The sequence below is a fragment of the Lactuca serriola genome, chromosome 1 (genome assembly GCF_051521515.1).
Source record: "Lactuca serriola cultivar US96UC23 chromosome 1, Lser_US96UC23_V15, whole genome shotgun sequence".
Lineage (NCBI taxonomy): Eukaryota > Viridiplantae > Streptophyta > Magnoliopsida > Asterales > Asteraceae > Lactuca > Lactuca serriola.
Genome location: NC_136408.1, coordinates 117,475,825 through 117,501,207, shown reverse-complemented (window position 1 = coordinate 117,501,207; position 25,383 = coordinate 117,475,825). Strand labels below are relative to the sequence as shown.

Here is a 25,383-nt window from a genome sequence, read left to right as displayed (position 1 = left end):
GATGAGTATCTCATTTCCCTAACTCAATCTATTCCTAGGTATGCCAATATCGTTAACTTTTTGGCCACAAAAGGTATCCCGACACATTCACACGCGCTCAAAAAGATAAATTGAAAAGTGATGCGAAATATTACGTGTGGGATGAACCTTATTTGTGGAAACATTGTCCCGATTAAATAATTTGGCGACGTGTGCCTCAACAAGAACATGAATCCATTTTGCAATTTTGTCATGAATTTACGTGTGGACGACACTTTGGACCTAACCGAACTTTGAGAAAGGTTCTTGAGTGTGGACTATTTTGGCCAACCATGTCACCCGATTGTTATTTGTTTTGTAAAAGTTGTGAACGGTGCCAAAGGACGGGGTACATTTCACAAAAAATTCAAATACCACAAAATCCAATACTTGTTTGTAAAGTTTTTGACGTATGGGGGATTGATTTTATGGGCCCATTTCCCTTCTCATTTGGTAACGTTCATATTTTGCTCGCGGTTGACTATGTGTCTAAATGGGTTGAGGACAAAGCCACAAGATCGGATGATTCCAAAACGGTTATTGACTTTTTCAAATCTAATGTCTTTCTTAGATTTGGTGTGCCTAGGGCATTGATTAGTGATCGTGGGACGCATTTCTGCAACAAGATGATGGAGACTTTATTGAGAAAGTACAACGTTACCCATCGTGTCTCAATCGCCTACCACCCTCAAACGAACGGTTAAGCGGAAGTTTCAAATCGTGAAGTGAAGAGTATTCTTGAGAAAACCGTGAATCCGAAAAGAAAGGATTGGAGTTTGAGGCTTGATGATGCCTTGTAGGCCTATTGGACCGCTTACAAGACCCCAATAGGAATGTCCCCATTTTGTTTGGTTTTTGGAAAGCCATGTCATATTCCCGTCGAATTGGAGAACCGTGCATTTTGGGCGGTAAAGCAATGAAATTTCAACAAAACATAGGAAGCTTCAACCTCTAGAGTTAGAAGAATTGAGAAATGACTCTTATGAAAACTCAAGGATTTATAAGGAGAAAACGAAGCTTTTCCATGACAAGTCCATCATCCGCAAGCATTTTAAACCGGGTCATAGAGTATTACTTTACCATTTGCGATTGAAGTTATTTCCCAAGAAGCTAAGATCACAGTGGATTGGGCCTTTCGTTGTAATAAAAACTTTTGACCATGGGGCGGTGGAAATGCAAAGTGAAGAATCGGGACAATTTTTCAAAGTCAATGGCCATTGTTTGAATCCATTCTATAAAGGTGTTAATGCAAATGCCCTTGAAATCATCCATTTGAATGTCCCAAGCTGTTGAATCAAGCTAGAAGGACGTCTCGCCAAAGATGTTAAAGAAGGGCATTTTTAGGAAAAATAATGTTTTCATCATTACTAATTTCGAATAAATGTTTTAGATAAATCCTTTTTTCATTTCACATTTTTTCTTCTTCCTTCTTGCAATAAAAGAGTGTTGAATTTTAAGCACCGATATTCGTTTTGGTCAAGGGCAAAGATTTGAGATTTTTAACGGGTTCATAAATGGTCCGTGTGTACTCTGAGAATCGTCTGCGTGGACCCAAAATGGACCGAGTGTGGTCACCATTATCAAACACGTCATTCTTCAAAAGTGGGGGGTTTATAGTACATTTTACACGAACTGTGTGTGGTTGAGGGTTTGTCAACGTGTCATGTACACGGACCACGTGTTATCACTGGAAACGACCATGTGAACATTCGAAGAAGGGATTGTTTCAGCAAGATTCATGTGGACCGCGTGTACTCGAAGAACCGTCTGCGTGAGTTGTTGACTTCTGTTGACCCGGGTTTTGACCACGAATGAAACAAACAAAAGCCATCAGCCGACCCTTCTTCCCCATTCTTCTTCTTCTTCTTACTCTTCTATCCTCCATTAAAACTCCCCCACCTTCACATAAAAACTTGATTTCGCGTCAAACCGCCGGTCGGAATTACGTGAAACCACCACCATTATCTCTCATTTTTCGAGCTCCACAAACCCCACCGAAAAACCGCTTTGATCTGTTGTTGGAATTTCGGGCGCCATCACCACCATCTTGCCACTTTCCGGCCAATTCTGGCCACCTCTCACAATTCCGACACCACCATTGTACTCCTTTTGGTCAAGCCTACAAACCCCACTAAAAATATTCCTCAAAGCTCGCCGGAAAATTTTGCCTGAATCTCAATCCGTTGCCGGATTTCTCGGGTTTTTGTGCTAAATTACTTCTCATGGGGAATTGAGCAAAGCTTCAAGCTTGGGGTGGAGTATTAGAAGATTTTCAAATCCCGAATTTTCGCGCACAAATTTTCGACTTTAAAAAGTCGTGGTCACCAATGGGTACATTCTTTCCTTGACTTTAATTTACCAACATGCATGCTTTAGAACAACAATTTATATGGTATTGCATCAAATGAGGCTAGGAAATATTTCTTGCTTTGATTGTTGAACCCTTTTAGAATCCATATGGAGTCGATTGGTGATTTGCATTGAAATATTTATTTGTTTGGATTGTGGTCCGTGTAGTTGTTATTTTCCTTACAGGTTGATCATGTCCACGGCTAGAAAGCACTTGGCTGCCGCCTGAGGCAAGGCCCCCGCTAGAACTCAAAATGTGAAACCAAACATTCGAAGGTTTCAGGACGTAAAGGCGATTGAAAACTATAACAAAAGTTTGCCAATAAAAGTTGCCTTAACCAAATTTGTGTGCAAACCCACGCTCATTTCATTAGGGGTTTCTAAGGGGGCCACTCAGTTGTTTCATAACATTGGGTGGGAAAGCCATCTAAATCTCATGGCACACACTTACGAGCTCCCTACTAGAGAGTTCTTTGCCGACGGCGGGTTAGACAGTGAGAGAAAAAAAGTTGCATTCCAACCTATGTGGGAGCAGGCGTACATTGATTTTGCAAGGATAAATGACATCGTGGTTGAACTCGGCAAGCAAGGAGTAGAAAGTCACGAATGCGTTTGAGGAAGGTAAGCCCAAGATGTCATTTATCCTTGCAAAATCAATGTACGCCCACTTCCCCATAAGTTGGAATGCAACTTTTTTCTCTCGCTGTCCACCCGATGTTAAGGAACAACTGAGTGACCCCCTCAAGAACCCCTAATGAAATAAGCGTGGTATTGCACACAAATTTAGTTGAGGCAACTTTTCTAGGCAAACATTTGCTATAGTTTTCAATCGCCTTTGCGTCCCGACACCTTGGAATGTTTGGTTTCGCATTTGAAGCTCTAGTGGGGGCCTTGCCTCGGGCGGCAGCCGAACACTTTCTCTCCGTGGACCTGATCAACCTGTAAGGAAATTAAAAACTACACAGACCACAATCCCAACAAATAATATTTCAATGCAAATCACAAATCAACTCCCTATGAATTTCTAAAAGGGTTCAATAATCAAAGCAAGAAATATTTCCTAGCCTCATTTGATGCAATACCATATAAATTGTTGTTCTAAAGCATGCATGTTGGTAAATTAAAGTCAAGGAAAGAATCTACTCGTTGGTGACCACGACTTTTGAAAGTCGAAAATTTGCGCGCGAAAATTCGGGACTTGAAAATCTTCCAACACTCCAGCCTAAGCTTGAAGCTTTGCTCAATTCCCCATGAGAAGTAATTTACCGCAAAAACACGAGAAATCCTGCAATGGCTTGAGATTCTGGCTAAATTTTCCGGCGAGCTTCGATGAATATTTTTTGTGGGGTTTGTAGCCCTGATCAAAAGGAGTACAATGGTAGTGTCGGAATTGTGAGAGGTGGCCGAAAAGTGGCGGGATTGTGGTGATGGCGCCAGAAATTCCGGTAACAGATCGGAGTGGTTTTTGGGTGGGTTTTGTAGAGCTCGAAAAATGGGAGAGAATGGCGGTGGTTTCATGTAATTTCGATTGGCGGTTTTACGGGAAATTAAGTTTTGGTGTTGAAGGTGGGGGAGTTTTAATGGAGGATAGAAGAGTAAGAAGAAGAAGAATTGGGAAGAATGGTCGGCTGATGGCTTTTGTTTGTTTAATTCGTGGTGAAAACCCGGGTGAACTAAAGTCAACAACTCACGCAGACGGTTCTTCGAGTACATGCGGTCTGCATGAATCTTGCTAAAGCAATCTCTTCTTCGAATGTTCACGCGATCTTTTCCAGTGATAACACGCGGTCCGTGTATAGGACACGCGGATAAACCCTCGGCCACACGTGGTCTGCAAAAAATGTTCTGTAAACCCCCCACTTTTGAATAATGACGCGGTCGACAAGGGTGACCACACTCGGTCTGTTTTGGGTCCACGAAGACGATTCTCAGAGTACGTGCGGACCATTTGTGAACCCGTGAAAAATCCCCAATATTCACCCTTGACCAAAATGAATACCTGGGCTTAAAATTCAACACTCTTTTATTGCAAGAAGGAAGAAGAGGAAGTGTGAAATGCAAAAAGGATTTATCTATAACAATTATTCGAAATTAGAAATGATGAAAACATTATGTTTTCCAAAAATGTCGTTCTTTAACTTCTTTGACGAGACTTCCTGCCAGCTTGATTCAACACCTCGGGACATCCAAATGGATGATTTCAAGGGAATTTGCATTAAAACCTTCATATAATGGATTCAAACGATGCCCATTGACTTTGAAAATTTGTCCCATTTCTTCACTTTGTATTTCCACCGCCCCATGGTCAAAAGTTTTTATTACAACAAAAGGCCCAATCCACCATGATCTTAACTTTCCAGGAAATAATTTCAATTGCGAATGGTAAAGTAATACTCTATGTCCCGGATCAAAATGTTTGCGGATGATGGACTTGTCATGGAAAAGCTTCGTTTTCTCCTTATAAATCATTGACTTTTCATAAGAGTCATTTCTCAATTCTTCTAACTTTTGAAGTTGAAGTGTCCTATGTTTTCCCGCCTCGTCAATGTTGAAATTGCATTGCTTTACCACCCAAAATACACAATGCTCCTATTCGACGGGAAGATGACATGGATTTCCAAAAACCAACCTAAATGGGGAGATTCCTATTGGGGTCTCGTAAGCGGTCCGATAGGCCCACAAGGCATTATCAAGCCTCAAACTCCAATCCTTTCTTGTCAGATTCACAGTTTTCTGAAGAATACTCTTCACTTCACGATTTGAAACTTCCGCTTGACCGTTTGTTTGAGGGTCGTAGGCAGTTGAGACACGATGGGTCACGTACTTTCTCAATAAAGCCTCCATCATCTTGTTGCAGAAAAGCGTCCCTCGATCACTAATCAACGCCCTAGGCACACCAAATCTCACAAAGACATTAGATTTGAAAAAGTCAATAATCGTTTTGGCATCATCCGATCTTGTGGCTTTTGGCTCAACCCATTTAGAGACATAGTCAATCGCGAGCAAAATATGAACGTTACCAAATGAGACGGGAAATGGGCCCATAAAATCAATCCACCATACGTCAAAAACTTCACAAACAAGGATTGGATTTTGTGGTGTTTGAATTTTTTGTGAAATGTACCCCGTCCTTTGGCACCGTTCACAACTTTTACAAAACAAATAACAATTGCGTGACATGGTTGGCCAAAATAGGCCACACTCAAGAACCTTTCTCAAAGTTCGGTTAGGTCCGAAGTGTCCTCCACAAGCAAATTCATTACAAAATTGCAAAATGGATTCATGTTCTTGTTGAGGCACACGTCGCCAAATGATTTGATCGTGACAATGTTTCCACAAATAAGGTTCATCCTACACGTAATATTTTGCATCACTTTTCAATTTTGCTTTTTGAGCGTGTGTGAATGTGTCAGGATCCATGTTTTTTTACCAAAAAGTTAAAGAAATCGTCATACCAAGGAATATATTGAGTAGGTGAAAAGAGATGCTCATTCAGAAACTCGTCCCGTAACGAGAGGGGAGTTTCATTTGAAGTGATCAGACTTAGGTGGTCGACAACAAGGTTTTCGCATCCGCTCTTCTCCCGAGTTTCCAAATCAAATTCATGTAATAATAAGATACACCGAATGAGTCTTGGTTTTGCATATTTCTTTGTCATTAAGTACTTGAGAGCCGCATGATCCGAATACACTATAACTTTGGTACGAAGTAGATATTGCCTAAACTTCTCCACAGCGAACACTATGTCAAATAGCTCATTCTCCATGGTAGAGTAGTTCCTTTGAGTATAGTCTAGTGTCCTCGATAATAGATCACATGGGAGGCTCTTCCATTCTTTTGACCCAAAATGTCGCCAATAACATAATTGCCTACATCACACATGATCTCGAAGGGGAGATCCCAATTTGGTGCTTGTATGATGGGGACGGATGTAAGCAATTCCTTGAGCTTGTCGAAAGCTTCTTTTCCCGCCTCAATGAACTCGAAGAAACCTCCTTTTGCAAGAGTTGGCACATTGGTCTTATTATCTTTGAAAAATCCTTGATGAACATTCGATAAAATCCGACATGAGCTAAAAAAGAACAAACTTCCCGAACACAAGTCGGGTAAGGTAAGCTTTGAGTAATATCGATTTTAGCGTTATCTACCTCGATTCCTTTCTTTGACACAATATGACCTAAAATAAAACTTTGACTCACCATGAAATGACATTTCTCAAAATCTAGAACCAAATTTGTTTCAATGCTTCTTTTCAAAATTTTGGTGAGATTAGTCAAACATTCTTGGAAAGAGTTGCCATATACCGTAAAATCATCCATAAAAACCTTAATTTTGTTTTCAACATATTCCGAAAAAATACTTACCATACAACGTTGGAAGTGGTCAGGGTGTTACACAATCCAAACGACATTCTCCGTTATGCAAAACTGCCAAATGGACATGTAAAGGTTGTCTTTTCTTGGTCTTCCGGTGCCATCGAGATTTGGTGAAAACTGGAATACCCGTCTAGACATCAATAATAAGATTTTCTAGCCAACCTTTCTAACATTTGATCAATGAAAGGTAATGGGAAATGATCTTTTCTTCTGCTTGCATTGAGTTTGCGGTAGTCAATACATACTCTTTACCCATTTGGTATGCGGGTGGGGACCATCATACATTTGTTGTTCTCGACCACCGTGATTTCCGTCTTCTTTGGTATAACTTGTACCGGGCTCACCCACTTGCTATCCGAGATTGGATAGATCATCCCCGCATCAAGGAGCTTCAAAATCTCTTTCTTCGCAGCCTCCATCATAGGCGGGTTCAATCTTCTTTTCACATCCCGACTCGGATTGCATTCATACTCCATAAAGATCTTATTCTTACAAGTGGAGGGGCTCAATCCCTTGATATCCGCAATCGTCCAACCATTGCTTATTTATGTTCCTGCAACACCTTGAGGAGTTGCTCTTCTTCACATTCTATGAAATGACTTGAAATGTTAGGAAGAGTCTCGTTTTTTCCCAAGTATGCATACTTCAAGTGTTGAAGTAGGACTTTCAATTCTAGTTCCGGTGGTTGAACAAGGAGGGTGACAATCTTGTGTGAGTTTGAGGTAATTCAATTCGCTTCACACTGAACTGAGTGGTTTTCTTGAGCTCTAAATTGTTAACCAATCTTTCAACTTCCAGGTCTAATGAGTAGAGCTTCAACTTCTTGGCTAAATTTCCAGAATCAAATCCGTTGCTCAAAATCATCTCCAACATGTCACTATTAGACAAATCAAACAATTCTTGGGTTAATGGTTTGACAACATCAACAAAATACGAGGATGAAACATCACTAGCATATCTTAGAGCATCGTAGATATTAAAACTTGTCGTTTCCCAATCAAAATCCATCGTTAAGCTTCCCGCATACACATCAATCTTTTTTCTAGCCGTTTTCAAAAATGGTCTCCCAAGTAAAGTTAGAGCCGACTTGGAGGACACTTTTTCTTCTTGATCAATCAAATAGAAATCCGCCGAGAAGACCAATTGGTTCACTTGCACCAAAACATCTTCCAAAACACCTCTAGAAAAGACACTTGATTTATCCGCAAGAGAGATTATGACAACGGTTTCACTTAAAGGACCAACATTCAATGATTCATACACTGAAAAGGGAATGAAATTGATAGAAGCACCAAGATCAAGCATGACACTACTAAAGGTGACATCTCTAATTTTTCAAGGAACCATAGACATTCCCGAATCTTTGCACTTGGGTGGATGTTTCCTTTGTAAAACTGCAGATGCCTTTTCATTATTGAGATTTTCTCATTTCCCTTCAATTTCCTCTTGTTGGTACAAAGTTACTTCATGAATTTTGCATATCTAGGAATTTGTTTGATTGCATCAAGTAAAGGGATGTTTACTTCCACCTTTCAGAAGGTGTCCAAAATCTCTTTCTCCTCCATATTATTCTTTGAAGCTGCAAATTGGGAGGGGAATCGCAGTTGAGTGGCTATTGATGTCACTAGGGAATGGTCTTCTTTGGAACTCCGGCTTGTGTATCATTCTTGGCTATAGGATCCTCAATGGGAATGATCTATATTTCTTCCTCTTCTTCCCTTGACTTCTTCTTTGAACTACTTTCTCCGTTTTGTTTGCCACTTCTCATGGTCACCACATTGACATTGGGTTCTTTTTGGTTTAAGAAGGGAGTTTGCCACGTGACTCCAACTTGCTAATATATGTAACTATATCTCCCATTTGTGCTTCAAGGTTGGAGATACTAGTCCTTGTTTCTTTTTGGAATTATTGGGTGCTAGTGGCTAAGGATTCGACAACGTCTTCAAGAGACATTCCGTAGCTACATGGTTGGGATTGAGGAGGTTGTTGGTGATGATGTGGAGGGTGCAGTTTGGGTTGATAGGTTGATTGTGGATGTTGGTAGTGAGGTTGTTGTAGTGAGTAGGAGGGTCTAACCACTGCATTTTGTGGCAATAGTCTTGCGTTGTAGCTTATGTTGGGATTTGGCTTCAAACTTGAATTGTACGCATTTTGGTAACTGGATGGCTTGTTGTGGTAATTTTGGAATTCTCCGGTGGCATTCACGTGTTCCGCATCTTGTTGGAGAATTGGACACATATCCGTAGGATGTCCGATTGTTGCGCATATCACGCAAACCATCACTTGTAGAGTTTGTCCAATGGCTAACTTTTGAACAACGGATGTTAAATATTTGAGTTAAGACTCTAGATTCGATGTTCACACTTCATTGACTTTTTGTTGAGTTTCCGTCTTCATATCTTGGCGCGGACCAAAGTGTTGGGAGTTAGCGACTATTGTGTTGAAGAGTTGTCTTGTTTGTTGTGGAGTTTTACTAAATACATCTCCTCCACTCGAGGCATCAAGTAATCTTCTCTCCATTGGCAACAATCCCTCATACAAGTCTTGAATGAGGAGTTGTTTCGGAATTTGATGTTGTGGACAACTATAGCACAAGTTGTTAAATCTCTCCCAATAATCATGAAAAGTCTCATTTTGACCTTGGCGGATTCCACAAATCTCATTTCTAAGACATGAGACTCTTAAAGCGGGATAGAACTTGTCAAGAAAAGCTCTTACCATGTATGTCCATGAGTTGACTGACCCTAGGGGAAGATAGAATAGCCAATCCTTTGCTTTATCGGCTAATGAAAAGGGGAATGCCCTTAGCTTGATTTGGTCATCGGTTGACCTTTGTGGCTTTATACTAGTGCAAATAATGTGGAGCATCTTCAAGTGTTTATGTGGGTCTTCATGCTCCAATCCATGAAAAGTTTGAAGGCGATGGACTAGACTTGACTTCAATTCAGAATCTCCTTCCAAAACGGGGTAATTGATACTGGTTGGAGTTTTTGTGACATCGGTTTCCATCATTTTCCTCAAGGTTGTTTCGGGAGCTTGTCCTCCGTCCGCCATTGCAATTGGTTCAATAATGGGTGGATATTGTTGTAGGGGTGGTGTTTTGGGAATTTCTTGGCGAGGGTCGGGACTAGAATTGAGTTCTGTGTCACTTGATGAAGCGCTTTCAACATCTGGGTCCTCATGAGGATTTGAAGTTTGACCACGTTCTATTACCTTTTCCTTCGCCAAATGTCTTGCTTCTTTTTCAATTTTCAGATTATAAATCAAAGCACCTGGAAGTTGAGATCTGGGTATACAAAAACAAATTGTTTAAAAATAAACCAATCCCCGACAACGGCGCCAAATTTTGATGGTTGTTGAGGCCAACAAAATAAATACCGTAAATGTTACACACTAAAATATTGTATAGTGGTAAAGGGATCGTATGCACAGAGATTGGCGCAATTCGTTATTTCTGTGGAAATCTTGTTGTACAAACAGTTGTAAAACTAAAATAAAATAAAAATTGGGGGGAGGGGTTGATCTTTTGAGATGTTTAAAAGAAAACTAGAATTAAGCTAGGATTTAAAAACACAAATAAACAAAAGTAAAGTTTGATATAAAATGAATGAGAGAAAGATGGTTGACATTGGACCATCATTACTTGAACATTTGGTTAAATAATCATGAAAACACTAAGGTGCAATACTTGTGGTTAAAGATCTAACCTGACTATAGCAATTTATAAGCATAACTTGCCTCAACTCTTCTTTTATATTAAAATAGCTAGATAAGCTCATAACACATTTCCTAAATCAAAGTCACAAAACTAATGAAGCAAGTAATTTTGTGAAAATCAATTAGCATTAGGTTTTAAGAATCACTAAGTCCAAAGAGTAATATATTTCTTTCACTATTACTATGGAGAAAATATTTTATTAGTCTAAAAGAAATGAAAAAAAACATTTAAACTAATTGTTGCTTGTTAAATTGAAGACCCATTACTTAGCCAAGTATTCAAGCAACAAAAATAACATTCACATATCAATATTCACGACTAGAGATATATAAACATTAAGGAAGTTTTCATAGAAAATATAATAATAGATTTTCAACACAAGATCATGGAGTTCTTAAAAACAACCAAAACATTCAAGCAATTGCATCAAGTCAACCGAATATGAGTCTAGCTAAGCATGGCCAAAATGAAAGAAATGCAAAGTTGATTAGGGATACCAAACATTGTTCAAAATGCAAGTTGGAAGAAAAATTGCTCCAAGCTTCTAAATCTCTAAATCTTCTAGAGAGCAAAAGTGTTTGTTCCTCCATGTATATTCCCCTATTCTTCCTAAAAAAACAGTAAATAAGTGTAAAAATTTGGATCCAAAAGTCCCCCAAAAGCATTCCACCAACCTTCCCAAAATATAGTCAAAAAGTCAAAAACCCGGATTCACCACATCACGATCCACATAGATTGTTTGTGGATCCACGCAGATCGCGTGGGTCTCGCTAATTGTATGCCTTGGCCCATTTAATATATAATCCAGCCCAATCTTCTCATTCATCCTTCAGCCCACATGCACAACTCTTAAGAGCCTAATTATGCCTTACAAATCCTTCAAAGATGATCCAATACTCCTTTAATCTCCCACAGCTCAAATCCTTGTCGTCTCGCTCGAAATTTAAGTCTAACGCGCTTCTTGCTTATATTGACACCAAGCCACTTCAAGTCAATGAACAAATTGCAAGCCTCTAATAGTCCCGCACTCCTTCCATACATCCAATAACAAATAGTCTTCGATAAATCCTACAAATAAGCTCAAAATACTGGAAAGCACCCGGTAAAGGAGAAAAATAACAAAAAGATAAATTATGCATGGAGATTAACCAAAATGAGATGGTTTTTACTAAAAATAAACTATGAAAAGAAGTAACAAAAACGAAACTCTCATACTGCTGAAGTCCCGCGGACAAAACCCTAGTTGTTGGATGACAGATTCCTGAATCTGCCAATATCAAAATAACACCCAATTAATAATTAGGTCCTTAACACATATCCATAAGTCCATGCTTGGGGTAAAAGACTACTTTACCCCTAACTTAGCTTGACTCTAGCCTAATGCCTAATCCGAAGGTCCAAAAGTCTAATAATGAACCAAGGCCCAACTATGGTCCAATTTTCCAAATTTGGACCAAACCTTTACATGGTCTTACCCTAAGGCCCAACCATTTATTCTGGTCCAAACACTTGGCAATCCAATGGTCCAATATCTCAAAATCATCAAGGTCCAGTTATGGCCCATCTATGGCCCAATTTACCCATTGGGACCAAGCTTGTCAAATGGGGCTTATCCTAAAGCCTAATCCAAATACTCTAGTCCATATGCTTGTTCTTGGATGGCCTATCAGTAGCCCGATCATCAAAGCCCAATAGAAAGTCCCAACTTTTATCCCACTTGAAATTAGGGTTTTCATATAAAAATGAAGATTAGGGTTAAATGTTTCTTACTTAACCTTTTAAGGACTTAATCCATTAAGTCCATCAATCTATCAGGTCAATCATGTAGTGTGGTCGGCTTAATCCATAATCTCAATTCGGTCATCTAAAAATGCGGGTCCCGAGAAGCCATAATCTATATATCAAAAATTAGGGTTTCTAACCCCTCACAACCCAATTAGGCCCAAAAGCTAAGTCTTTAAGCCCATTAGGGTTTTATTAGGTCAATTAGGGTTTTCCTAAGTTGGGCACCACCCACTACCACCTCGGGTAGTGGTGGTGAATGACGGCTCACGGCGGCGGCCACCACCTCATGGTAGTGGTTATGGTTGTAGTTCATTTTTCTCCATGCATCCCAAACGAAATCTACCACACACAAAGCACAACGCCACCCAACACGGCGGCTGGTGGCGGCAGCCACCACCTCATGGTGGTGGTTATGAGTTTTCTTTTTTATATTGTTCACTAATCACAAGTTACAACGCTTTAACCCAAAAATAAATACACAAACTAATAGATAAACACACACACACACCCACCCTTATGGAGGCTGACGGTGGTAGATGGTGGTAGCCACCACCTTATGCTGGTGGTGGTGGCCTTTTCTCGATTTTCCGGTTAAGCAAAACCAGACACAACACACATACCAATCAACAGAAAGCACTCCCACTCTTGGATTTCAATCTTGAAGGGGAAAATGGTGGCAGCAACGACACGGGAAGGCGGTCATGACGTTTGGTAGCAGCCCTCGTCGGTTCGTGACTCCTCACCATCGCCGACAATGAAACGGGGTTGGTCATCATTACAGTTTACTCTTCGGTGGCTCACAACCCACACACGACGGACATGGCTTGCTCCATAATGCTCGGGTTACCCACAACTTCCAACGGCACGAACTTGACTTGGCCACTGCCACAGCTGGAACGGTAGTGCTTGGCTACCTTGCCCGATCAGAAAATGAGAAGAAAAGATGGTGGCGGAACAAAACAAGAGGCGAAGAAGGTGTCAAATTCCACCGAAAACAGCAAGAACAACACCCGGGGTGTGTTCCTTCCGATCATTCGCTGCTAAGAAATCTAATGGTGGCTTTTCTCTTCAACAGAATGGCACAGTGATGGTGGAGCTCGGTGGTGCAAGGTAATTATGGAAGAGATGGCGGCGGCTGGAGGAGGAGGGTGGCGGCCGGTATATGGTTCCTAGTGTTAGGGTGTCAGGAGGATTATATAACCGCCTCTATTCTAAATGTTTTGCCATAATGACAACAATAGTCCCTCCCTCCAGAAATAATTTTGAAACAGCTCCCATATTTACCCATTATACCCCTGCTCTTATAAGTTTTTTTCATAATAAGTCAAACAGTTACCAAACAACCCCTCCTCTACAAATTATTCTCAAATGAAGTCCATATGTTACCATTCAGCCTCTTAGCCTCCAAATATCTTCAAATTAAGTCCCAATAATTTACCAAGTAATCCCTGCCTTCATAAATTTTTACATAACCAATCCAGAACTTACACTTTTAACCCCAAAGTTCTAAATTATGCCAGTTAACTCCTCAGAACAAACACCTTGCTATATAATTACTATTCAATCATTAGTTTGTTTATTTATTTATTAAATAAACGGGGTGTTACAACTCTCACCCACTTAAATTAGATTTCGTCCTCGAAATCATTCCTTACCATTCCTTACATGCTAGACTACTCAAGTAACATGGCTACAATCTCGGGTAACTGTAACCAATCCTCGTAGGGTTCTAAAACGTGATGATAAACGAATTCCTTGCAACATGATCACATCCATCCAGTCTAAAATCTGTAGTCTCAAGAAGGTATGACTCCCTGAAAGACTGCCCATACTGAATCATTATCGCTAAATCCAGTCCACTTGTTTCTCAACTGACTAGTCAACTTTTGATAACACGATGTTCCCACTAGAAAACAGAACCACATACGTAATTATCCTTGCAGATCACTTATACTTGGCCTAGGATCAGCTAATCCCATTGTGAGTGACTTGTCACTTCCCAATCAACCAGTTATTCCGTCCGTACTTGCAACCTAAAACACAAATACTAACACTACCCAAACACAGAAACTGCCTGAAACAACATGTTGCCACATGGCTGCTTTCCAAAATCCACCGAGACCTGCCTGGTCTCAATTCGTACTCTAATCAACTAAGATATCGGGTTCCGGCTCGGTTGCGGAGCCAAAGGACTCCCACATAGTCGTCTCACACAACTTCAGAACGAAATCCTTTTCTGTCAATAATTATCACTAGTTATCTTACCACTTTAGCTTTAACGATCTTCTGATCTAACTGCTCGGGTCCATACGTCGAGTCCTGATATCACCAAATCCAAGGCTAAAAGTGATTGCTACCTTACCAATGGTAGCCTTATATCACAAACGACCTTAATCAGTCCATTGCTTCCTTGATCTCATAACTGTAGTGGCGTTCTGACAGTCTTATCCCTGGCTACACCAACTCTAATTCCTCTGGGGAAATCCATAAACGAATCTGTGGATTTGCCACGCCCTCACTACTACACCCGAACTGGTGGGTACTACTGTTTCTTACGCAATCTAACGACATTCCCATGCTATCTACCAACCTAGTGAATGCTATGGCTACACCTGAAGTCTTACAACACTCTAGCATTATGTGCCAACCTTGTGAATGCTACAAATACACCCACAGACTTACAACACTCTATCACTATCTGCCAACCTTGTGAATGCTATGGCTACACCCATAGACTTATAACACTCTAAAACTATCTACCAACCTTCTAAATGCTACGGCTACACCCCCAGACTTAAAACACTCTAACACTATCAGTCAACCTTTTGAATGCTACGGCTACACCCGCAAACTTACAACACTTTCTCACACTATCTGGCTGCTAGTGAATGCTATGACTATCCCGCAGTTTTACAACACTTTCCATAATGGGTCAAACACGCGCTTGACCTAACACCGAACTAAACTCATGTCCTGACTGGAATCCCCAACCTGATTCCTTAAGGCCTGCTATCACGTGACCACGCTGCATCAGTACCGTAACCATGCCCGTGACCGAAGCAACAAAATAAACCTCGAAATCATCTATACCCTCGGGCAGGGTGAGAATTGGTGTCTCGCACAACGGTTGTCTAAGAGTCTCGAAGGCTGCTTAGGCCCCAACGAAAGGCCACCGACTCCTTGGTTAGTCGGGTCAAAGGAACTGCAATCTTGGAGAAGACCCAAATAAATCTCTGATAATAACCCGCTAGACCCAGGAAACTCCGAATCTCAATTAGAGGCCTCGGAATTTCCCGAAACATCAACGTATGTGTCCCTATCATGGCTGCTATCTCAGTGCAGAATGCCCTCATCCTCTCATCACAAATATCTAAAATTCCCTCCTTGATCGTACCGAATATCACAAGAGTCTAGTAAGTGATACTGTACGTACTCTCAGATGGAATGAACTCCCTCATCTAACCATCAAGCTGCCTGGCTCTAGAGTCCGAGCCTGATCCCTTGCCGACACCAGATCTAACATCTGATCTACCACGTAGCATTACCATACTCAAGTATACTATAAGGATATCAGAATACCAATCATATCTCGAGGCATCACATATACTACAAGTTTCCTGGATTCATCTCAGCCTTCCTTGATTCGAGTACGGATCTTCTGCTTTTAGTAGTACGAGCCCATATTACCTTCCACATCTATCCATACTTTCTTCAAGAATTGACTTGAATCCACTAATTCCTTCTACTACTAATACTTCATGCACTACTCTAATCCAAGGCTTACCCTAGGGTAACCATCACTCTCCGCCATCAGTTGCATAAGAAGTCCCTGCTATACCCCCTAACTAGCTTGCGAATACCATTACGTATCACTAAGACTGGATAATTCTTTGAATGAGAGATCCTACCCTACAACGGTTAGACTCAAACAAAAGCTGTGAGATAGAGCTAGACCTAACCTTCTGAAATTATTTAATCCTCAAAATATGTAACTTAACATATTCGTTTACTAGTTAGTAAAATATAAGTAGGACTCCTATAAGCACAAATCAGGTAGCATTCGAGCATTGAGTAACATAATCAAGCATATCTCATTCAGGCCATCACTGACTAATCTGTACTAGCATGTGGTTCATAAAGCTGAGATACATATAATAGACACATAAGGAATCCTTCCTAGATCCTTAGTCTTGATCTAGCATGCAGCTATCATAAAGCTGATACACATATAATAGGCACATAAGGCATCCTTCCAAGATCCTTAGTCCTAATCTAGCATGTAGTTCTCATAAAGCTGATATATATATCATAACATAAACTTGTATGAGTAATTTGGGAGTACTTACTTGAGCTCGGCTGATTGCATGCACCACACCCTTTTCTCCTTTTTAAATTTTTTTTTTCGCTTTTTCTAAAATTCTTTTATTTTTCTCAAAGTCCTTTTTATAAAATGGTTTTTCTTTTGAAAATTTCTATACTAATTCCTTAGTTTCAGTTCAGACACACCTGAAAGTGTGACCGAATCCCTCAAACCAAGGCTCTGATACCAACTTGAAACATCCTAAAAATGCAGTCCGAAAATTTCGTTTTAATACATAAATAAAAACCATGAGTATCATACATTATATAAAAACCATAAATATCGTGTATCTCATAAATGTTATAATCAACTGTCAATATATCAAAGTCATGTCAAAACATCAAAGTAAATCATCCCAGGCTAAAAGTTGTGGTGTGTGCCATGCAATCATCCCTAGCTCTTCCCTTTGCTGGTGGAAATACCTGAAACCAAAAAGGAAAATTGTAAGCAGGAAGCTTAGTGGCTCTCCCCAAACTACCATATACCATACAAATAAAGAAATAATAGCATCACTTTGGTTTTCCGCCCAACTGCATCAGGACGAACCCGACATCGGGCTTACCCCAACATTAGACCGCGTCTCGCATCAGGCCTCGCTCGGCATACATACAACATATCATATAATATAAGCACATAATATAATCATATAAAAATTCATTGAGCTTTCCTCGACATCAGACCATAGTTCGGAACACATGACACATAACATATAAGCTAAGATGTATCGGGCTTGCCCCGACATCGGACCGAAGCCCGGAACACATAACATATAAGCTAGCATACATCTGGCTTGCCCCGGCATTGGACCGAAACCTGGAACACATAACATATAACATGTAAGAATCATAAATACATCAAGCATACATAAGCACTTCACATGATCGCCCTGACATTGGACCGAAGTCTGGAAACACATAATCTGCATCGCTAACACGAGCATCGGACCGAAGCCCTGTATACGCTAACTTACATAAACGGGCCGACATTGGTGCCTTCGACCCGTTCCTACCGGAGGAAAACTCACCTCATACTGCTGAAGTCCCGCGGACAAAACCCTAATTGTTGAATGACAAATTCTCATATCTGTCAACATCAAAATAACACCCAATTAATAATTGGGTCCCCAACAAATATCCACAAGTCCATGCTTGGGGTAAAAGACTACTTTACCCCTAACTTATCTTGACTCAAGCCTAAGTCCCAATCCAAAGGCCCAAAAGTCTAACAATGAACCAAGGCCCAACTATGGACCAATTTTCCAAATTGGGCCTAAACCTTTACACGGTCTTACCTTAAGGCCCAACCATTTATTCTTGACAAAATACTTGGCAATCCAATGGTCCAATATCTCAAAATCATCAAGGCCAAGTTATGACCCATCTATGGCCTAATTTTCCCAATTAAGCACAAGCCTGTCCAATGAGCCTTATCCTAAAGTCCAATCCAAATATTCTAGTCCATATGCTTGTTCTTGGATGGCCCATCAGTAGCCCAATCACCAAAGCCTAATAGAAAGGCCCAACTCAAGGCCCAAGTGAAATTAGGGTTTCATATAAAATGACGATTAGGGTTAAGTGTTTATTACTTAACCCATTAAGGACTTAATCCATTAAGTCCATCAATCTGCTAGGTCAATCATGTAGTGTGGTCGGCTTAATCCATAATCCAGTCATCTAAAAATGCGGGTCCCGACAACCCATAATCCATATATCCAAATTTAGGGTTTTCTAAACCCTTATTAGGGTTTCTAACCCCTCACAACCCAATTAGGCCCAAAAGCGAAGTCTTTAAGCCTATTAGGGTTTCATTAGGTCAATTAGGGATTTCTTAAGTCGGGCACCACCCACTACCACCTCGGGTAGTGGTGGTTAATGGCAGCTCACGGCGGCAGCCTCCACCTCACGGTGGTGGTTATGGTTCTAGTTTATTTTTTCCAAGCATCCCTAACGAAATCTAACACACACAAAGCACACCGCCACCCAACACAGCGACTGGTGGTGGCAGGAGGCGGCAGCTACCACCTCACGGTGGTGGTTATGAGTTTTCTTTATTATACTATTCATTAATTACAATTTACAATGCTTTAACCCAAAAATAAACACACACACTAATAGATAAACACACACACACAGCCACCCTTGTGGTGAGCGGTAGTGGTAGATGGTGGCAGCCACCACCTCACGGTGGTAGTGGTGGCCTTTTCTCGATTTTCCGGTCAAACAAAACCACACATAACACACACACACACAAATCAACAGAAAACACACCGACTCTTGGATTTCAAACTTGAAGGGGGTGAAACGGTGGCGGAAGCGACACGGGAAGACGGTCATGACATTTAGCAGCAGCCCTTGTCGGTTCGCGATTCCTCATTATCGTCGACAGTGATATGGGTCTGATGATCGTTCCAGTTTACTCTTCGGTGGCTAACGACCCACACACGACGGACATGGCTTGCTCCACAGTCCTCCGGTTACCAACAACTTCTGATGGCATGAACTTGACTAGGCGGCGGCCACAACTCGAACAGTAGTGCTTGGCTACCTTGCCCGATCAGAAAATGAGAAGAAAAGATGGTGGCGGAGCAGAAGAAGAGGCGAAGAAGGTGGTGACTTCCACCGGAAACAGCAAGAACAACACCCCAGGTGTGTTCCTTCCGATCATTCGCTGCTAAGATATCTAATGGTGGCTTTTGTCTTCAACAGAATGGCACAATGATGGTGGAGCTCGGTGGTGCAAGGTAACTATGGAAGAGATGACGGCGGCTGGAGGAGGAGGGTGGCGGCCAGTATATGGTTCCTAGGGTTAGGGTTTCAGGAGGATTATATACCCGCCTCCATTCTAAATGTTTTGTCATAATGACAACAATAGTCCCTCCCTTCTGAAATAATTTCGAAACAGCTCCCTTATTTACCTATTATACCCCTGCTCCTATAATTCTTTTTCATAATAAATCAAACAGTTACCAAACAACCCCTCCTTTACAAATTATTCTCAAATGAAGTCCATATGTTACCATTCAGCCCCTTAGCCTCCAAAATCTTTCAAATTAAGTCTCAATAATTTACCAAGTAATCCCTGCCTTCATAAATTTTTACATAACAAATCCGAAACTTACACTTTTAACCCCAAACTTCTAAATTATGCCAGTTAACTCCTCGGAACCAACACCATGCTATATAATTATTTGATTTTAGGGCTACTATTCATTCATTAATTTGTTTATTTATTTATTAAATAAACGGGGTGCTACAGGTTAAAAAGTAAACTGGCCCATAATAATGAGACTTTATTCGAGATTTCTAGAACTCTTATGTTTCACAAAAATCTTGTTACTTAAAACTCCCAACATGTTATTCACATTTTTCTCTCTTGTGCTATGATATAGAATGGTTTATGGGTCTTGTATAAATATATGGGCAAATATGGGGACGTAATTGTAATAATTATCATTTTTAGTTTTCAACCCTATCTAGAATTAGGGATGACCATAGGCAGGTACCCGCCTCATTTGGCGAGAACCGTAACCGAAACCGGCGGTTCCTGAAAAGCTAAAACCGGAACCGAAACCGGTCCAGGCAGTTTTTAAATTTTTGGAACCACTTCCGGAACCGGTGGTTCCGGTTCTAAGAGTGTGTAACCCGGTTACATCAACTTTATTAAAAACTTTCAATAAAACCGTAATTTAGTTCAATCGAAATCGAATGAATTCGGACCAAAAACAGACAAAATCGAACAAATATATTTTAAATCGGTCTCAATAACACACACATGTTAATATTAATAGTAAATATTATATATATATATATATATATATATATATATATATATATATATATATATATATATACCGGTTCCGGCGGGTACCCAGCGGGTAGCGGTTCCGAAAAAATGTGAACCGGAAGCGGAACCGCTCAAGACCGTTCCGGTTCCGAAAGCGGGTACCAGTTCTGATGCTCATCCCTATCTAAAATTATCTGAAGATTATCATAAATAGGAGTAGTCGGGTATTGAGTATTTTAAAGAATTTGGTCTTCGGCAATACCTACGGTAGGAGGTTGTCTCTTTGGAGAGTTGATAGAAACCAAAATGCAATAACAGTGAATGAAACTAAAATATGAGATTATAGATCTAGAAAGCTGTTCTTTATTGAATGGAATGAAACTAGAACAAATCGGAGAAGATAATCAAATGATTATCTTCGTGCCCTAATCTGAGAGGTTCACTAAAGAGATGACCTCCTACCCAAGCTAACGTCCTGAACTAAAAAATCGAGAATACTCAATACCTTCTATGACTACTCTATTTATGCTATCCTTGAGATAATTGTAGATAGGATTCAAAACAGAAAATAATAAATATTACAATTAGGTCCCCATGTTTGCCCATATATTTATATAAGACCCATAACACATTCTCTATCAAGAGCCTTTCTAATTAGGGCAGGAAGAAACATTTGGTTTCTTTTCTGATTTGTTCTATTTTTATTCGATTCAGTAATTAAATAACTTTCTAGATCTATGTATCTCATATCTTAGTTTCATTCATTTGTTATTGCATTTTGCTTTCTATCATATTAACAGGTATACCCCTTGTGATTTCCATTTTGGTTAATTTGTTTTGGAACCAAATGCATAATATGGGTACGGGTGATGGAAGAACTAGATTAGACACCGAGGCTGTGGGTGTTGACAGTGTGAAGTCTGAAATTGACGACTACATTGAATCACTTTGGATGTTGGTGATGACTCAATGGCAGCATTCAAATGGCTTACTTGCAGGGTCGGTGTCTGAGGAGTTGACTACATTCTCGAAACAGCAACCAAAGGCTCCATTAGACAGGAGTAAATCTGTCGATGTCGCTTTCAAGGTGCTTGAGTTTATTAGCAACAAGGAGGAAAGTAGGACATGGGTTGCCATTGAGAAGCGATTTGATGATCTCACCAAGGACACCAATGGATTACTTCCACGGTTGCATTTCTGGGAATGCATTGGTAATCAATATATAACTCCAACCATGCATGTTTGTTCTTCGTTTTTTTATTAACTATGGTTGCGTTTATTTTTTATTTTTTCTATTTTAATATACCAGGGATGAACAAGGATTCCCAAGACTTTGCTGGGGTGCTGTTTGATTCATTATCTCTAAGGGCCAACATAAAAGGTGAATTGATTAACAAAGATCAAATGTACGAGTTTTGGAACCAAATTTCTGATCAGAGTTTTGACTCAAGGCTACACACTTTCTTTGACATGTGAGGATCAATTAAAATATTAAACACTAATTATTTTTGTTTGGTGGGAATCATACGTACAAATATACTAAATATATAAATAAATGCAGGATTGACAAAGATGCAGACGGTAGGATCACAGAAAACGATGTCAGAGAGGTCTACATTATGTATTTAATCAATTATTTATAGTCTAAGAATATTATTCCCAAATAATATTATATATTCTGTACCCATGGGATGCAGATTATTATCCTTAGTGCTTCAGCCAACAAGCTCTCGCATATTCAAAATCAAGCAGACGAATATGCCGCATTGATCATGGAAGAGCTAGACCCGGATAACAACGGTTACATCATGGTTAGATTAAACACAACTAAATTATATATATATATATATATATATATATATATATATATATATATATATATATATATATAGTTTGGTAATTGTGGGAAAGTGTTTAATTAATTAATGAGAAAATTTAAAACAGATTGAGAATTTGGAGAAGATATTGTTGCAAGCACCAGAGGGTAACGAGAGAGCAGAAAGCCCAAAGCTGAAAACAACGGAAAGTAGTAAGCCAATCAGGAGATGGTATGAAAATTTTAGGTACTATTTACAGGAGATTATTGGCAGAGATGTTGGTTTGTTTACATGGAAGCACATTCATGTCAAAGACAGAGCACTGTGTTGTGCATGTGGATATGAAACCTAATCTTTTGTAACAAAAATATAGCAAAATATTTGTCATAATTTTTTGTGTATGACTATGATTTGATCTTAATAACTAGTTTTAACTTTTTTTTGACAGACTAGCAAAAGTTTTATTCAAGGGTAAATATGGAGCACCAGCACAAGACTATAAGAAATACAGCGTGGTGTTACTAGTGGGGTCAGGAATGGGAGCAACCCCAATGATTAATATTGTGAAAGATATTTTGAATAACATTGAAGCCAAAGAAGAGGAAAATGGTAGCACTGGCGAATGGCACAAGAAAAAATCAGGGCCAACAAACTTTGAAACAACAAGAGCTTACTTCTATTGGGTGACTAGCGAACAGGGTTCGTTTGACATGGTTAAAGACATTATGAATGATGCTGCTGAAATGGATAAATATGATGTCATTGACATGCATGCTTATTGCACCAGGGTTTTTGAGGAAGATGACGCTCGGTCTGCCCTAATCAAAATGGTTGAGTCACTTAATCATGCCAAAAATGGTGTTGATGTTGTTTCGGCGTCTCGTGTTAAGACTTATTTTGCCAAACCCAACTGGTTTGAGACGTACATGCACATTGCTCTTAAACACCCGGGTTCCAGAATAGGTATTACTTCTCACTCACTCGATGTTCATTTTTTAAGATAAGCTTTTTGTCAAGAAATGACAAAAGCCAATAGAAATTAGAAAATCTTGTATGTAAACTCTTGTATACAATTCAGTGATGTTTCTAACTTTTGTCTATGAAAATCCACAGGGGTGTTCTATGGTGGAGAGCCAGCATCAGCAAAAGAGCTGAAACAACTAGCTCATGAATTCTCACACAAGACATCAACCAAATTTGATTTCTGTAAACAGAACTTCTGATTTTTTTTTCCTAAAGATTTCCAGATATGGATCCAATCAAAACCCTTCTAGAATCATAAATTCTACCCCTCTATGTACAGAGAATTGAAGATCAAGGCCGCTATAATTAAAGACTAGTTGTATATCCGCGCTAGGCAACGGGTCACAAAAGTTTATTAAGTTTATATGATATGATGTCTGGTAAATAAATTTCTTTATTTGTTGTTATATCTTAATTTTGGCTAAATAGAGAATTGTTTTGTTTCAAGATTTGAATAAGAACATGTAATCTTCAGACACATATAGAGGAACCCTTGTGAGTACTATCTTATTGCCAGCATGATAGCCAAAGACTATCTCTACATGTTAATTAATATTAGTATGTTGTCCATAGAAATATCCATTCAAGGGGACAATATTCTATACAATATTATTATGCATCTGTTTTTTTTTTTTTTTTTTTTTTTTTTTTTTTTTTTTTTTTTTTTTTTTTTACCGAAACATAGTTAAAGGAAAAATCCACAAAAAAAAAGGAATGATTTTGATCTTAACTCTCTAGTTCTTAGTGTTGGTGACTGACTCTGTTATCCTTATCGATTTTGATTTTTCTATTTGCTTCCTTTGTGTGCAATTTGAATTTATTTAAGTATACCATAATCCAGCAGGAACTGAAGCTAGTACTGGATCCTTAGTCTGTAATCAACCTAATCAACCTCTTAGAGTTGACTACTACGACCACTTCAAACTCCATTTCCTCACACACATTAAACTTAATGATAAATATCCTCACAAAATGGGGGAGAAGAGGGAAAGGGAGTGTCTAATTTCTAATCTTTTCCAACTTGCCACTTTTGGTCTTTTACTAACTAGTTTTCCTCCTTTTGGCCGAAATAACTTCTATTTACCCAACAAGTTGTAATATTCTTACAAGGAACCTCAAAAATTAAATTTTTAACAATTATGTTACAAATCAAGTTAAAACAAGGTTAATTTGTAGTTTCAGAATTTCGGCAATTTTAGTCCCTTAATCGTAAATTTTCTCTTTAATCCTAATTTAACCTTCTAACGGCCCTGAAACTTTCAAATTCACTTGTATTAATTTTTTTTAACTTTTTTAATTTTTTCTATCTATTTAGTTATTTATATCTATATTTAATTTTCAATAATTTTCCAAAAAAGAACAAAAATCCTATCCCCAAAATACAGATTTTACAGGGCTGGAGGTTGGAATCACAATGTTTGTTAGATCGTAATTCAGAGATTTGTAATGTCATATAATAAATATTGGGAGCCAAACAATGAAGTTGACGTTAAATCTTCAGATTGAATTTCAAGTCGTGAACTGTACCCTTTGATTTGTCTATGTATTAGTGTATTTTCCCTTAGAAAATTGCGTTAGACTAAATTGGAAGCTATAAAATACTTCGCTCACAACATACTTTAGTATTCTAATGCAATATTCAAAGGACGAATAGAGTAAATACAGCACTTGAGAGTTAACTTGTCTGTTTCTGTTTTTCAAATTGTATTTGACGATAAAAGCGAAAGGTGACCAACTAGACCGAAAGAATACTACGCCTATTGATATGAGTCACATCACATGTTTGGTAAAATGAATAAACAAGTTTATAACCAATAATTACATCATTGAAGAAATAAAAATAACAAAATTGCTGATCTAAAAGGTTAGGTGGTGATTGGAATTGTAATATATGATCATGGGGGCGTTGAGGGGGGCAAAATTGCACTACAAGAATAAACACCTATAGGGACGACATTAGTCGTCACTATAGGCTTCCTGTAGGGACGACATATCGTCGCTATAGAGTTGATCATTTTTTATTGACTTTTAAGATACAGGGACGACTTGTTGTCTCAACATGTTAAGCGGGAGAAATGAGGGTTTGGCGTGGTTTTTAAACATCTATAGAGACGACATATCGCCCTAATAAATAATAAAAATTGAAAATAACAT

The 25,383-nt window shown here is 39.2% G+C and overlaps 1 protein-coding gene across 2 annotated transcripts in view; it reads left to right on the top strand.

The window, feature by feature from the left end:
* The window catches only part of LOC145097865 (respiratory burst oxidase homolog protein C-like), a 30,320-nt gene extending 6,484 nt beyond the window's left edge, over nucleotides 1-23,836 (top strand). For both annotated transcript variants that reach the window (XM_079035531.1, XM_079035526.1), the window contains 7 exons: nucleotides 21,190-21,600; nucleotides 21,699-21,861; nucleotides 21,951-21,999; nucleotides 22,087-22,200; nucleotides 22,334-22,452; nucleotides 22,655-23,169; nucleotides 23,320-23,836. In XM_079035531.1, the coding sequence (XP_078891657.1) occupies nucleotides 21,237-21,600; nucleotides 21,699-21,861; nucleotides 21,951-21,999; nucleotides 22,087-22,200; nucleotides 22,334-22,452; nucleotides 22,655-23,169; nucleotides 23,320-23,429 (1,434 nt within the window). In that variant the 5' untranslated portion in view covers nucleotides 21,190-21,236 and the 3' untranslated portion in view covers nucleotides 23,430-23,836. The remainder of the gene's footprint in view (nucleotides 1-21,189; nucleotides 21,601-21,698; nucleotides 21,862-21,950; nucleotides 22,000-22,086; nucleotides 22,201-22,333; nucleotides 22,453-22,654; nucleotides 23,170-23,319) is intronic.
* Nucleotides 23,837-25,383: the final 1,547 nt, after the last annotated feature.